Genomic DNA, 13,379 nt, shown 5'->3' with positions numbered 1-13,379 from the left:
GAGGGGACACCAAAGTGGAAACTTTCAAAGTCTCCTAACGGATTCACAGGAAATCTAAAATCACATTCACTTCTTTTTTTTTACATGCACTTCTGAGAACACACAAAATTGCTTTTCTAGTTACTTTGATAAGTTACAATTGTGAAGAATTTTTATTTTAAGATAGAAGAACTTTACTACTTTGTGGTTTCTTTGTATAAAATTGCTTCAGGAAATGAAAAATACGCTCAAAAATACACAAACAGCAGCACAGTAAAAAGAAAACTGCAGGAGCAGCGGACCACGCTGAAAACAATGGTAAGAGCCCAATACTGACTGCAACTGTTTGTAGCTGACTTCGCGTAATAACTTTAGAATGTAAGGCCCCGGGGACTACACTGTGTCTCAGGCCCTGCCTATCTGACTGGTCTCTGTGGCCCTCAGCAAAGAGGAAATCAAAACACGAGCACAATAAAAGTGGACTACCTGGGACTCAGCTCATCAAAACCATCAACTAATCAGAAAGCTTTTTCTCCTCCAGGCTTTGACTAGAGAAAAAAATCTAAGAAATTGCTCACGGCAGTAGTTTGCTCCAGAAATGAGCTTCCGGGAAACGCCAAAATGCTGAGCCTTGAGAACTAACTTCTGAAGGGTAACCATGAACTCTGTAAAGCCATCAAACACCAAAGACCGAGCCCACCCACCCTGCCTGAAAACTGGCGGGGCGGGGACCTCACGGGCAGGCTCGCCTCAGAAGGTCGAAGGTCACTGCATGAGCAGCCATTCGCCTGGGCGCTGGCCCTTCCCTCCTGCCCAGAGGCCACCTCCGTCCTTCCTCCCAATTCTGTTTTCTCATTCTGGCCACTCCTCGAACATCCCCAGCCCTCTGGTTCCTTCACTCATGCTGATCCCTCTGCCTGGAGCCGAAGCTCTGGCATCAAATAAATACTCTCCACATCCAGGACTATGAACTGAGCGCTCACCACTGGGCAAGCTTCGTCCAGGCACCGGTGACGCAGCAGTGACAGAAACAGGAAAAGTCTCCACTCTCACGGCACGTGATTTGTAGGGAGCGAGCAGGTCAAAGCTCAGGAGCCTTGCTGCTGTAAAACCTCTCAGACTGTACTTGTGACCTGTCGCATGCCAAGCAGCACAAAGTAGACCCTTGAAGAGCACGGGTTTGAACTGGGCGGGTCCACTTACACACAGATCTTTTAACTAAACATGTCCCACAGGACCCCGTGACCCGTGGCTGGTTGAATCCGCAGCTGTGGAACCACGGATGCGGAGGGCTGACTGCAAAGTTATACTCGGATTTTCAATTGCCTGGGGGAGTCGGTGCCCCTAACCCCCTCGTTGTTTAAGGGTCGACTGTAGTAGGTATCTTGTCAAAGTGGCTCAATTCCAGGTATCAAAAGAGAATCTCCTCCTTCGTTTAATGTAAAACTTCCAAAGCTGCTGGCCACTGGGCAGAGTAGCAGGCGCCAAGCCACGCAGCAGCCGTGAGGGACGTAACCTGAGCGCCTGGCGAGCACAGGTGCGCAACAGATGCTACTTCCTCCCCAGCAAGACGAGCTGGACACCCACCGTCCCAACTCGGCCTCTACATTCCTGTCCCTCTTGTCTTCCGGAGTCACACCCACCCACCCATCTTTAAGGATCCAAGAGTAGGGTGGGGAAAGTGGACACAGTTGAAGAATCTAGGACAGTGACTCCACGCTTTTAAACCCTGAGCCCCCAGGCTTCCGTGTGAAAAATTAACTGAATAACCCGGAAGACAATCTCCAGAAGGGGGACCACCAGAGCCGACCCTCCTCCTCGGCGACAAGAACTATCAGGTCGAGTGCCTCGATGCTCCCCCATCACTAGCAGCCAGTGAAAGTCTCCCAGGTTTCCGGGAAAGAGGGGAGTTTCCGTAGGCAGGAGCAGGCTAGAACCTCCCAAGCCAGGCAGGCGCCCAGAGAGCCCAGCAGACTCCTTCCAGGGAGCCAAACCCCAAGGGGAACGGGAGCAGAGCAAAGACCCCGCGGGGGACAGCGCTCACCTGCCTCTCCGGGTCCTCACAGTCTTCCTCCACCTGCTTCTTGGTCTTCTCAGGGCGCCACGGCCGCCAGTGTCTGTGGTCTCGGGACCGCTCAGCAGCAAGCCAGATCTGCCACCTGGGCAGAGTCTTATCTTTAATTTCCTGGTCGTCGTCTTCTGGTTCATCATCGTCATCATCTAGGCAAGAATCAAACTTCTAGACACCTAACCAGCAAACAAAGCCACCATCAACACTTAAATCTACCTGCTGGTTCCAGCTACAGAGGTGGGCACCTGGAAGGCCAAGGTAAGACCCAGGCCCAGCCTTCTGCGACACTCAGTGGCATTTACAGACTCTCCCATAATCACTCAGGTTCCCAGAAAAAAACGGCAGGTTAGCCGGTGAAATCAGATGATTGTTAATGCTATCACAGCCATTAAAATGGGAATGACACATATTTAGGACAGCACTGCCCAGCGGAACTTTCTGTGATGCCGAAAGTGTTCCAATTCCGCGCTGAGTAATCTGATAGCTACCAGCTACAAGTGACTTACTGGGCACTTGAAATGTAGGTGGTAGGATAACTGAATTTTAAATTTTATTTCATTTTAACTAATTTTAATTAAAATAATTACATGTCACTAGTGGCTACTGTACTGTACAACACACTTCTAGAATGCTAAATGACATTTAATGAGAGCATTGCTTTAGATTTTCTTAAGCCATCAGAATTTTTAGCCAGTGGCTCTATGATTATGACACATGTTCACTTTTTTTTTTTTAAAAAAAGAAGCAAGCCAAGATATCCTATACTTTATTTCACTTTGTTTCCTAACTCTGAACATGCAAAATAGGAAAGGAAAAAAGTCTGAGTCTTCTGTAAGGTTCAATATTTAAAAATAAACAAACAGAGTATGTAAAATGGTGCAGCCACCCAGAAAACAGTTGGGCGGTTTCTTATAAAACTAAACTGCACTTAACATAAGACCCAGAAACTGTATTCCTCGTGCTGATCCCAGAAAAATGAAAACCTATGTTCACACAAAAACCTATACATTAATGCCCACAGCAGTTTTATTCATAATAGCCAAAAACTGGCAACAATCCAACTGTCCTACAGAGGGTGAACAGAGAAACAAACTGTGGTACATCTATGCCATGGGCACTGCTAAGCAATAAATATGAAGAAACTGCTGACACATGCAACAGTGTGGACGGATCTCAGGGGAATTCTGCTAAGTGAGTAAAAGCCAATCTTAAAACGCTACACAGAAAACAACTGTTAGTGAGGATGTGAAGAAACTGGAACCCTTGCACACTGGTGGTGGGGATGTAAAATGGTGCAGCTGATGTGGAAAACAGTATGATGGAGCCTCAAAAATTAAACACAGAACTACCATATGATCTGGCAATTCCACTTCTGGGTATATACCCCAAAGAACTGAAAGCAGGGACTCAAACAGGTATTTGTGTATCCACGTTCATAGCCGTATTATTCACAGCTGCCAAAAGGTGAAGCAATCCAAGTGTCCATCCATAGATGGAGAGAGAAATAAAATGTGGTGTATACATACAATGGAAAATCATTCAGCCTTAAAAAGCAAAGAAATATTGACACATGCTTCATACTGTATGAACCCTGAAGACATTACACTAAGTGAAATAAGCAATCACAAAACAACAAATATTGAATGATTCCACTTATATGACGTTCTTAAAATAGTCAGATTCATAGAGACAGAAAGTAGAGTGGTGGCTGTCAGGGGCTAGGGAGAGAGGAGAGGAATGGAGAGTTAATACTTAATGGGTATAGAGTTGCAGCTGGAGAAGATGAAAAAGTTGAGATGGATAGAGGTGATGATGGTCACACAAGTGTCTGAATGTAATTAATGTCACTGAACTGTACACTTAAAAACAGTTAAGATGGTAGATTTTGTGTGTGTTTTACAATAAAAAAATGTTGAAAAGAGTTACATGCCATGTGATCCCATTTATATAAACAGAGGTGAAATAACACAGTAATATAATAATAGACATGGAGAACAGATCAGTGGTAGGAGTGGGGGGAGCAGGGAGGAGGTGTGGCAAGAAAGGTACAGCATAGGGGGCTCTGTGGCGATGCAGTTGTTCTGTATGTTGATTGTGGTTACGTGAAGCTGCACATGTGGTAAAACTGTAAAGTACGAAACAAACACAGGCAAAGACGAGTGCCTGTCAAACCAGTGAAATCTGAATAAACTCTGTGGATTGTACCAGTATCGATTTCCTGGCTGTGCTACTGTCTGCAGCACTACCACTGGGGGGAGCTGGGTGAAGGGTGCACAAAACCTCCCTGTGTATTTTTTTCCCCAACTTCTTGTGAGTCTATAAGTATTTCAAAATAAATAACAAGCAAAAATCTCAAAAAATCGAAATGCATGATACGTGTACCAGCATTTTAAACCCAATATTCTACCCAATGCTCTTCTGAATTCCTCAAAGAAGAGAACAAATTTAACTATTTATCACCTTCTTCTAAAGGTCTACATTTGAAGTAATCCTTTAATCACGCTGAGAAACTTACTATAAGAGAAATTACCCCTGTGAGTTACATATCAGACTTAGATACCAGAATTTATTACATCAGTAATTCAAAAAGTTACATGGTTGTGGACAGATGTACATACATAACAATCACAGCCTAACAGGAAGCGAGGGTAAGCAAGGAGAAGTAAGTTGTACCGTATGAAGAAGTACTTCAGAATCAATGAGAAACACCAGCCACTCTCTAAATGCCAGCCCTGTCATGATGAACCAAAAACTTAAAAATAAAACAAAACCAAAAATAATTATCCACTAGTTTTCTGAAAACAAGAACCTTTCAACCTTTCTCCTGATGCTGCTGGGGTTTTGCGTACTCCCATTATATTCATTAGAAAGAAATTCATTGAATTCAGTAGAAGATTCTCTATAATGGAAACTTTGCAGGAATATTAGCACCAACGTATGTCCCTAACTTGATACTAAAAATCAAGGTTTCAACACTGGGGTTACCTTTCTGAGAAAATTAACTTTACATCTGATTATGAGTGACGATCAGACATTTGGACATTTATCAGAGAAGTAATGTTAACTTGGTCTCTGGACACTGCTATGAGAACTCCATCCTCATAGAAATGCAGAATACGGTAAACTTTAGAACGTAGATTCCACGCAGTCTAAGAGTCTTGCTCATTCACAGAACACAGAAACAAACAAAAACAAGCTGAAAACACAGAACCATGCTGAGTCGGTCACTATTACCCAACCTGCCTTAGTGGAGGCGGGGATGCCACCTGGCCTGGAGCTCTGCGCTGCCACGCAGACCTTAGCTAATCCAAAGCTTCCATGCCGCGGATGGAGAAACCAAGGCCCAGAAAGGTCACACCTGTGAGAAGAGGCTGGCCGAGTCTGGGCTCTCTCCCCCTCACACTTTCAAAAAACCAGAAAGTGAAGCAATTCCTGAATAGCTGAGAGCTGTACTGTCCAATTCAATAGCCACAGTATGAGGCTGTCAAGCACCTGAAAGTGGCTGGTCTGAATTGAGATGTGCTCTGAGTATAAAATATACACGAGGTGGCCAAGTCTTTGTATGGAAAAAAAAGAAGGCAAAATATCTCATTAATTTGTTTAAATTGATTACATGTTGAAGTGTTCATGTTCTGATATACTAGGTTAAACAAAATACATTATCAAAATTAATTTCACCTCTTTCTTTTCACTTTTTTAACGTGACTACCAGAAAACGTGAAGTTACATATGTGACTTGAATTATATTTCTGTTGGTCAATGCTGTCTTGAAGAATACAAATCTGGAAAATACTCTGGAGTCACTTAGGATGACTACTGTATAAATGCTAGTTAATAATTATAGTATTCCTGAAAAGGCAAGTATTTTTCAAATAACCTGTTGGTCTGTACATTGCCAAGAAAACGAAAAGACAGTCTTAAACACACACAAAAATGGGAGGAGGGAGAGCAGGGGATTAGTAACAAAATTACTAATCAGAAGCAACCTACAAAATGAAAATTACTTCCTCTGGAAAGAAATTCAACCCTCAAGAGTGTATGGACTAAAGGAGGGGATGACAGTCAACTGCTTTAAAATGTCTAAGGGGAAGAAACAGTCTTTCTCCCAGGTCAGTTACTTCATGAGTTTTTGACACTTTGATGTTTGCACAGTGTTCTTAAGCTACTGATAAATAGCTCACACCTACAAACAAATAACCCGTGAAGACGTGAAAACAAATTCTGGAAGGAAAAGGCAGAGCATCTCAACTGAGAGGCGCCTTACCTGGGCTGACGACCACCCAGCCGCCCCGCTCCTGCTGCTGCATCCACGCTCTCCAGCCTCGGGCGCCCTTCTCCCCGGCCCTGGGCTCTCCACTGTCCCAAAAGGGCTCAAAGAATTCTACCTGTTCGGGTTTAAGATACAGAGGTTAGCCTACCTTGTACAGAACTGCTAAGTCACTGGGCAAAATCAGTGCTGACTGGCATAAGAGGGGCTTATGATTCTTGAAATCTTGCCTGTCATCAGTCTTGGGAGTAGATATACGATACACAAAACAGAAAAAACAATTAGTGTGACAGGCAGCCACCAAGAGAGGCCCCCGTGGCCCTCCGCTGCCTTGAAGTATTCACACCCTTGAGTGTGGGGTGGGCCCAGCGGCTTCTAACAAACAGAATATGGCACAAGGTGATGGGACGACACCTCTGAGGTTAGTTACAGAAAGACCGGCCAAGCCCACCAAGAGGGACCTGCAGCTGGGTGGGAGAGGGACGATTTGCCGGTTCTGACCCTGGTAGGCCAGTCTGACCAGGGACAGTGGCACTGCCAGTTCCCTGAATGCCACTGGGCCCCCTAACTGATACCTGAAGTCATGTTGCTTTCAAGACCTTTGGAGGGGAAGGAGATTCAAAGTCTTTTTTAAAAATAGAATTACAGTTGATTTACAATATTATATTACCAAAGTTTTAACAGGACAGACTGTGAGCTCTTGAGGTCAGGACCACATCTCAATTACAGTAAATTCCCAGCACCTGGCACTGTGCCCAACACACAGGAGGGACTCAATAAATGTTTGCTGGGAGACAGCTGAACATGGCTGGTACCCAGCGAACAAACAGGCCTGCAGGGTAAAGCCTGGTCCCCGCCTCAGTCATCTGGCCACCAGGCCTGCAGCGTGTGGGGGCAGTTTGGCAGCAGCAATTCCCTATGGAACAAACGTGAACACTTCCATGAACAGGAAACTGAATATGTCATCACCTGACAATCGGGACTTTGAAAGTTGGCCAGTAGGGACTTCCCTGGTGGTGCAGTGGTTAAGACTCCGCGCTCCCAATGCAGGGGCCTGGGTTCGATTCCCGGTCAGGGAACTAGATCCCACGTGCCGCAACTAAGAGATGGCATGCCACAACTAAGGAGTCCGTGAGCTGCAGCTAAAGGAGCTGGCAAGCCGCAACTAAGGAGACCCGGTGCAACCAAATAAATAAATAAATACTAAAAAAAAAAAAAAAAAGTGAGCCAGTAACCTGTTCAATGAAAGCTTTTGCAAGACACCTCTTGAAGAAGAACGAGCAGGCTTCAGAGGGCAGGAGCGGCAGACGACGCAGCCTGAGCCCCAGTCTGCATCCAGGAGGGCCACAGGAGGGCCAGGCCCTTGCGCTCCGAGTGCAGGCAGCCACCTCGGCAAGGGGAACCGCGAAGACTACACTCCCTCTTTACAGGATTTGCTCTTATAAAAGGGATGGCAGAAGCGCAGGCAAGAAAAAGAAGGTTTTGTTTTTTTTTTTAAGTGTGATGAATGGTTTTTTTTTTAAAGTGTGATGAATGGTTATAACCAATTATTCATTTATTCCACAGAAAGACAGACCAGTAATCCCAGACTCTGCCTGTTTTCTGTTGTACTACTCTGTTTATGGTAACAATGTCTCTCAGTTACAAAGGTATGGAATGTCATTAAACAAAAGCTTCAAAGTTGTCATACACATGCTTTGAAATTACAGACCTCTTATTCACTGGGTGCCCACCACCTTCAGCTCTGTGCCAACAAGCACTGGTCCCTACCGTGTGCTGGGAACACGTATTAAGCTGAGGTGTGGTCATGCCCTCAAGAGTATTTAAAGCCTCAAGTGCGTGGGCCAGTCCTGGGTGATGCTTCTGTCCTGGGCAGCGCCCCCCAAGCCCATCAGCAACTGCTCCCACCCCAGAGGGTGTCAGCAGAGGGGTGGGGGTGAGGGAAATTCTGATCCTGACCCCCAGCACACACCCCAGGCTCCACAGAGAGGTTTAAGAACCACTTCTGCAGCACAGCAGGTGCTTCAAACAGCAAAACGTGTCTTAAAGTAACTGTGTTATCTGGCTTATTATACTAATAATCAGTTATACCAATACTAACCAATATTCTTTAACCCAATTTTGTCTAGGAAAAAAAGGTTAAAAATAAGGATGATAAAAAGTCTTTACAGGCAGTTCATGAAAGCTCCACAAGATGGAGACCACAGCCTGTCACCAAAGACTTCTGAAAGTTCACCATAAATTCAGATGTCCAATCCATCTCTCATCAGACCCTCTTTGCTGAGTAGAAAACTGAGTTTTCTTGAGTGGAAGAAGGGAAAAGAAGGTTTTCTTATTTGGATAGTTCCACGGTAATTTTTTTTATTGCTTCACATCACAAATATTGGCAATGTTCACTCATCTTCTAAATGACTCACCCCCCCCAGCCCTACCCACCCCCAGTTAGGATCGGTGTTGACAAAGCACCAACATGTGCTTGCAACTCCACTTGCAACTCCAGCAAAGATTTTAGGTGGTGGAAAGGTTAAGCAGGGAGAGACACGAGACCCAGATTAGCGTGCAGAGGCAGGAGAGAGAGGACCACAGTTTAAAGGGCATGACAACTGCCTGCCTGGAGGGCGGGGGCAACTAGCATTTAAACACGGGCAGTTAAGTAAGGGAAAAAAAAGGAACATAAGTGAATCTTTATATTTGGGGAGGTGGAGGGATCGTCTTTCCTCTCTCCATGTTTCACTAATTTCATTATGGAATTTTCCTTGCATTGCCAGAATATTTCTGAGGAACAATCCTCAACAGGACTGATGTAAAGAAGGATATAAATATTTTAAAAATATGACCACCACCTCCCATTATCCACACACCCCCACGAAAGAGGGAGAGGGGGAGGGAGAGAGATGGAGACGGGGTGGGGGGACTCAAGCAGGACTCGCACCTGTCCTTTGGTAGGCAGGTCTTTCACACTGTCGGGTTTGAAGAAGGTGAAGTCAACCATGGCCTGGAACAGAGAGACGGCCTTCTCGGAGTGACCAGCCTGCCGCAGAAAGTGGCACTGCTGAAGAAAGAGGGCTGCAGGCAGGGAGAGCAAAGGGGCAGAACCCTGGTTAACACCCAAAAAGGGAGAGAACGTAACTCCTACAGACATGCAGTTTAACACCCAGAACATCTTTTCCCTGAAATTAGTGACTTAATATTTTCAAAGCTGTGAGACAATACACGTCCTGATTTTAAAGGACTCAAATAGTACCGCAATGAAAGCAGATTCTCATTTTTATGTGAAACTATCACAGAGTACGAATAGTAACAATAAAATAAGGCAAGAGGATGGTCTGAATATTGGTTATCAAATACTCAAAGCTCATTAATACGAGAAAAATTCTAGGAAAAGGATGGCGTCACAGATTTTTTATCAGAAAGCAAAGATCTGTACTCAACTGATCACTAGATGGCATTATTCACCAGCAATTTTCATTGTGTACTCAGTCCGCTGTAAACAAATCAGGGTTCCATGTTTGAAAATTTCAGTTCATTTAAACTGTGGTACAATTCCATCTACTAAATACCATTAAGCTATTTGAGCTCATCACAAAGGATATCAAACATGAGACTCTTTTAAGTCAGTGGAGTAAATGCTTATTTTTTCTAGAGCAATATATTTCTATCTTTAGAAATTAGTAGCACTATTCGATAGCAGGGATTTGATCAAATAAACGCCTGCTACATGCCGGACCCTGAGCTAGACCCACCATATATTATCTCAGCTGACATGCGCAACAATCAGGTAAAGCAGGTATTGTACTATTGCTGCTGAGGGAGAAACTAGAGCTCAAACAGGTTAAGGAACCTATCCAAGGTCACACCAGAGCCCATGAAGGGCAAACTCAGGATTCAAGTCAAGAGTGACACTCTCCAGCTCCTGCGTAACATGCAGTCTCCCGTGCCTCATTACTGGACACAATTTATATTCTAGTCTCCTTCAGGACCTGCCAAAAATGGTAACAGTATAATAATACCAAAAACCTATACCTATCAGTGATGTCCAGCCAGTCAGGGCAACCCGCACACACAGTAGTGCCTCAGACCCTACGCTATAATGGGTCAGAGGAGCAGTGCAGGCATCTCAACAGATAAGGCCACCAACAGCCAAAGCAGTTAAGAGACTTGACTACATTTACCTGATTAATAAGTAGAAAAGTTGGAACTTCTAGTCTGGTGATATTTTCCGAACCCTACTGGCTCTAATGCCCCACCACCAAGAAGTTGGAGGGGGAGAACCTGTTATCAAAAGGAGTCATAATACCTTTTTTAAAAATCAGTTTTATCGATTTAGACATTCCTAAAATAAACCAAAAATAAATCTTCATTTTCAAGTTAGCCAGAAGAAAGTACAGCTCCTCCCGCGTAAGAGGATCTGGTCATCATCTCCTTACCAAACATGGCCTCCTCAGTGCCAGGCAGCTCGGGGTGAGACAAGATGCTGCCGTCCTTAACAGCAGACAAAGTACTCAAGCATTTTCCATAAAGACTCTGAATTTTTGATATGGAAAAGGTGCTAAACTGGCTCTGGCAAAATAAAAGGTATTTCTGCCAAAGGGCTGTATTGTTGGGATGTAAAAATATCAGTTTCTGCCACTCTTTGACCAGAGTGGCGGGCTCCCAGAACTCGGTGCAGAGCTGCAGCTTGGCAAGTTTCAGATCCACGCTGCTCGGGTTGCTTTCCACGGCCCGTTCCAGAATGGCCAGCTTCTTCTCCAGAACCAGCCTCAGGGACCGCTTCTGCTTTTCCTGCTGTCCTTCCTCGATGGCGTACAGGCCCGGACTTCTCATGACCTCGTCCTCAACAACAAAAACACTGATTTACAAATGCAAATGGAAGCGGGGGACCCTCAGGATTTCAAGGCTGCTTGTAGAGTGACTTATAAGCCCCAAACGGTTTCTCAGCTCTCAAAATGAACTGTTATTCAGACATGTTTGATCTTGTGTTTAGTTCACCTAATTTACCTATCCACTCTCTGTCATTTTAAACTTAGATTTATGTATCAATAAGTAAAAGCATGCAATGTCTTGAAAACCTTTTCTGAAGAGCCAGTTTTACCAATAACACAGCCAAATGTAGGACAAATATGATAATTATATAAGTGGTTCAAAAAGATAAGTGGGACGAAGACAAATCCATGTGTTCCAGAAGGGGAGCACACAGCTCTAACTACGTCATTCCACAGGCAGCCCCTCTTTGCAGTTCTGTGCACTTCGCATGTGCTGTTTGTATTTCAGGAACACCTCCCCCTGCCTGGTTAGCATCTACTGTTCTTTCACGATTCTGTTCAAGTTTCACCATCCCTTGGAAGCCATTTCTTACTCCCTAGTGGCAAGTCACCCTCTCATTCCATCCCCAAATTAGATGTTATAGCATTTATTACCCCAGATTGCATTTATCCTCCCTCACTGGGCTTTGAGTAAACTCAAGGCAAGGGCTGAATTCTAGTTATCTTTAGAGGCCCGGCACCAGGGTTCCTCCTAGGAGCTCAAAAATCACTGCAGAGTATATCAGTGCCCCAAATTATGACCGTCATTCTAAGGTAAGAGAACTGGGACAGTGATACTTACCTGAAAAGCAACAAATGCCATCCACAGCTGAATATCCCGAGGATTCTCCCAAACCCTCCTGTTAAACTCCTCCACCTTGGCCTTGAGAAGCACATTCTCTTTGTTGGGCTGTGAATCTGGCTGCTTGGATTCTTGCTCTGAAGGACCCCGGCCTTGTAACCACTGCGTGGTGGCTTCATCATAAATCCCCAGAGGGTTCAACCAGGTTGTAACAGGGGAAACCACATCGTCTGCACCCTTCACTGGGATAAATGAGATCGACTCTGATGAGGGAGGTTCAGTTTTACTGCTAATGGCAACTCCGTCAATGTTCATTAATCCCACACTCTTCTTTGTAAAGTAGCGCTCGACATGCTTGTGTGACCGCTTCTTTTCTGTGGAAGTCCCCTCCCAAGATATACACTGCTTCCTAGGGTTAATGCCAAGGCAGGAGTCTCCTTTCCTCTTGTATCTTATATTTGAAAAAGAAAACAAGTTACTGAGAGAACATGTGCCCTGGATCCTAATGACTGAAGGCCCAGCAGACACACTTTTGTTCTGCAAGTTAACTGCACATATTCAAATTCACCTTCCCTTCAAATTGCTTCTATTTAGAGAAGTACGAGGATTAGCTGCTAACTTTTTCTGCCTGTTTGACTTATTCCTCTGACATGACTCTTTGTTTACGTCTCATGAATTTAAGATCATGCCTGTCTTCCAGATCTTAGTAACTTATATTCTCCTGCAGCTTTGTACAGCTCTGTCCCATACATTGTGTCATCTGAACATCACAATCATGTGTGACAGGCAAGGCGGAAATCATCTCCTCTTTTACACCATTCCTAGATGAGGACGCTGAGACCTCAGGTGACACTATGTCATCTGTCTCCTAGACCAGTCCCTTTTTCTCAGTACTGCCCTGTGTCCCTACTTAAGATAACAGAGAGGTCTAAGATTCTTTTTTTAATCCTGAAACAAAGTATGTCAAATAAAATTACATTTGGCTATTTTCTACTCTACAGGAAAAGAGGCTGGGTTCTGAAATGCTTTTATGGATCATGTAGGCGTCCCTAGAGTTAAACACAAGATTACTGAATATGTGCACAAAAGCTAAGGAAAACTGTGCACGCTTTTCTGTATGTATGTTATACAAACAACCCAATTAAAAAGTGGGCAAAAGATCTGAGCAGAAACGTCACAAAAGATATGAATGACCAATAAGCACATAAAGTGGTCAACATCGTTAGTCATCAAGGAAAAGCAATTAAAACAGTGAGATACAGCACAGGCCCACCAGACAGCTAAAGTTCAAAGGACTGACAATACCAAATGTTGGCAAATGACCTGTGGAGTAACCGGGACTCTCACATGCTGTTGGTGGGGATGTAAACTGGTACAATCACTTTGGGAAAAGGTCTGGCAGTTTCTTAAAAAAACTAAATGCAGACCTTACCCTATGACCTAGCAATTCTAGTCCTA

At 44.4% G+C, this 13,379-nt stretch overlaps 1 protein-coding gene across 3 annotated transcripts in view; it reads right to left on the bottom strand.

The window, feature by feature from the left end:
- The window catches only part of NRDE2 (NRDE-2, necessary for RNA interference, domain containing), a 45,316-nt gene that overhangs the window by 8,206 nt on the left and 23,731 nt on the right, over nt 1-13,379 (bottom strand). For all 3 annotated transcript variants that reach the window (XR_003002046.1, XM_024736290.1, XM_024736291.1), the window contains exons 5-9: nt 11,922-12,372; nt 10,745-11,150; nt 9,250-9,383; nt 6,315-6,435; nt 2,024-2,199 (exon numbers count right to left, since the gene is read on the bottom strand). Coding sequence is in view for 2 of the 3 variants with exons in the window: in XM_024736290.1 (XP_024592058.1) it covers nt 2,024-2,199; nt 6,315-6,435; nt 9,250-9,383; nt 10,745-11,150; nt 11,922-12,372 (1,288 nt within the window). In the remaining variant the exon portion in view is untranslated. The remainder of the gene's footprint in view (nt 1-2,023; nt 2,200-6,314; nt 6,436-9,249; nt 9,384-10,744; nt 11,151-11,921; nt 12,373-13,379) is intronic.

The sequence above is a fragment of the Neophocaena asiaeorientalis genome, unplaced genomic scaffold, assembly GCF_003031525.2.
Source record: "Neophocaena asiaeorientalis asiaeorientalis breed wild unplaced genomic scaffold, Neophocaena_asiaeorientalis_V1.1 scaffold152, whole genome shotgun sequence".
Classification (NCBI taxonomy): Eukaryota; Metazoa; Chordata; class Mammalia; order Artiodactyla; family Phocoenidae; genus Neophocaena; species Neophocaena asiaeorientalis.
Note: the sequence above shows the minus strand (reverse complement) of the source record. Positions and strands in the feature narration are given on the sequence as shown.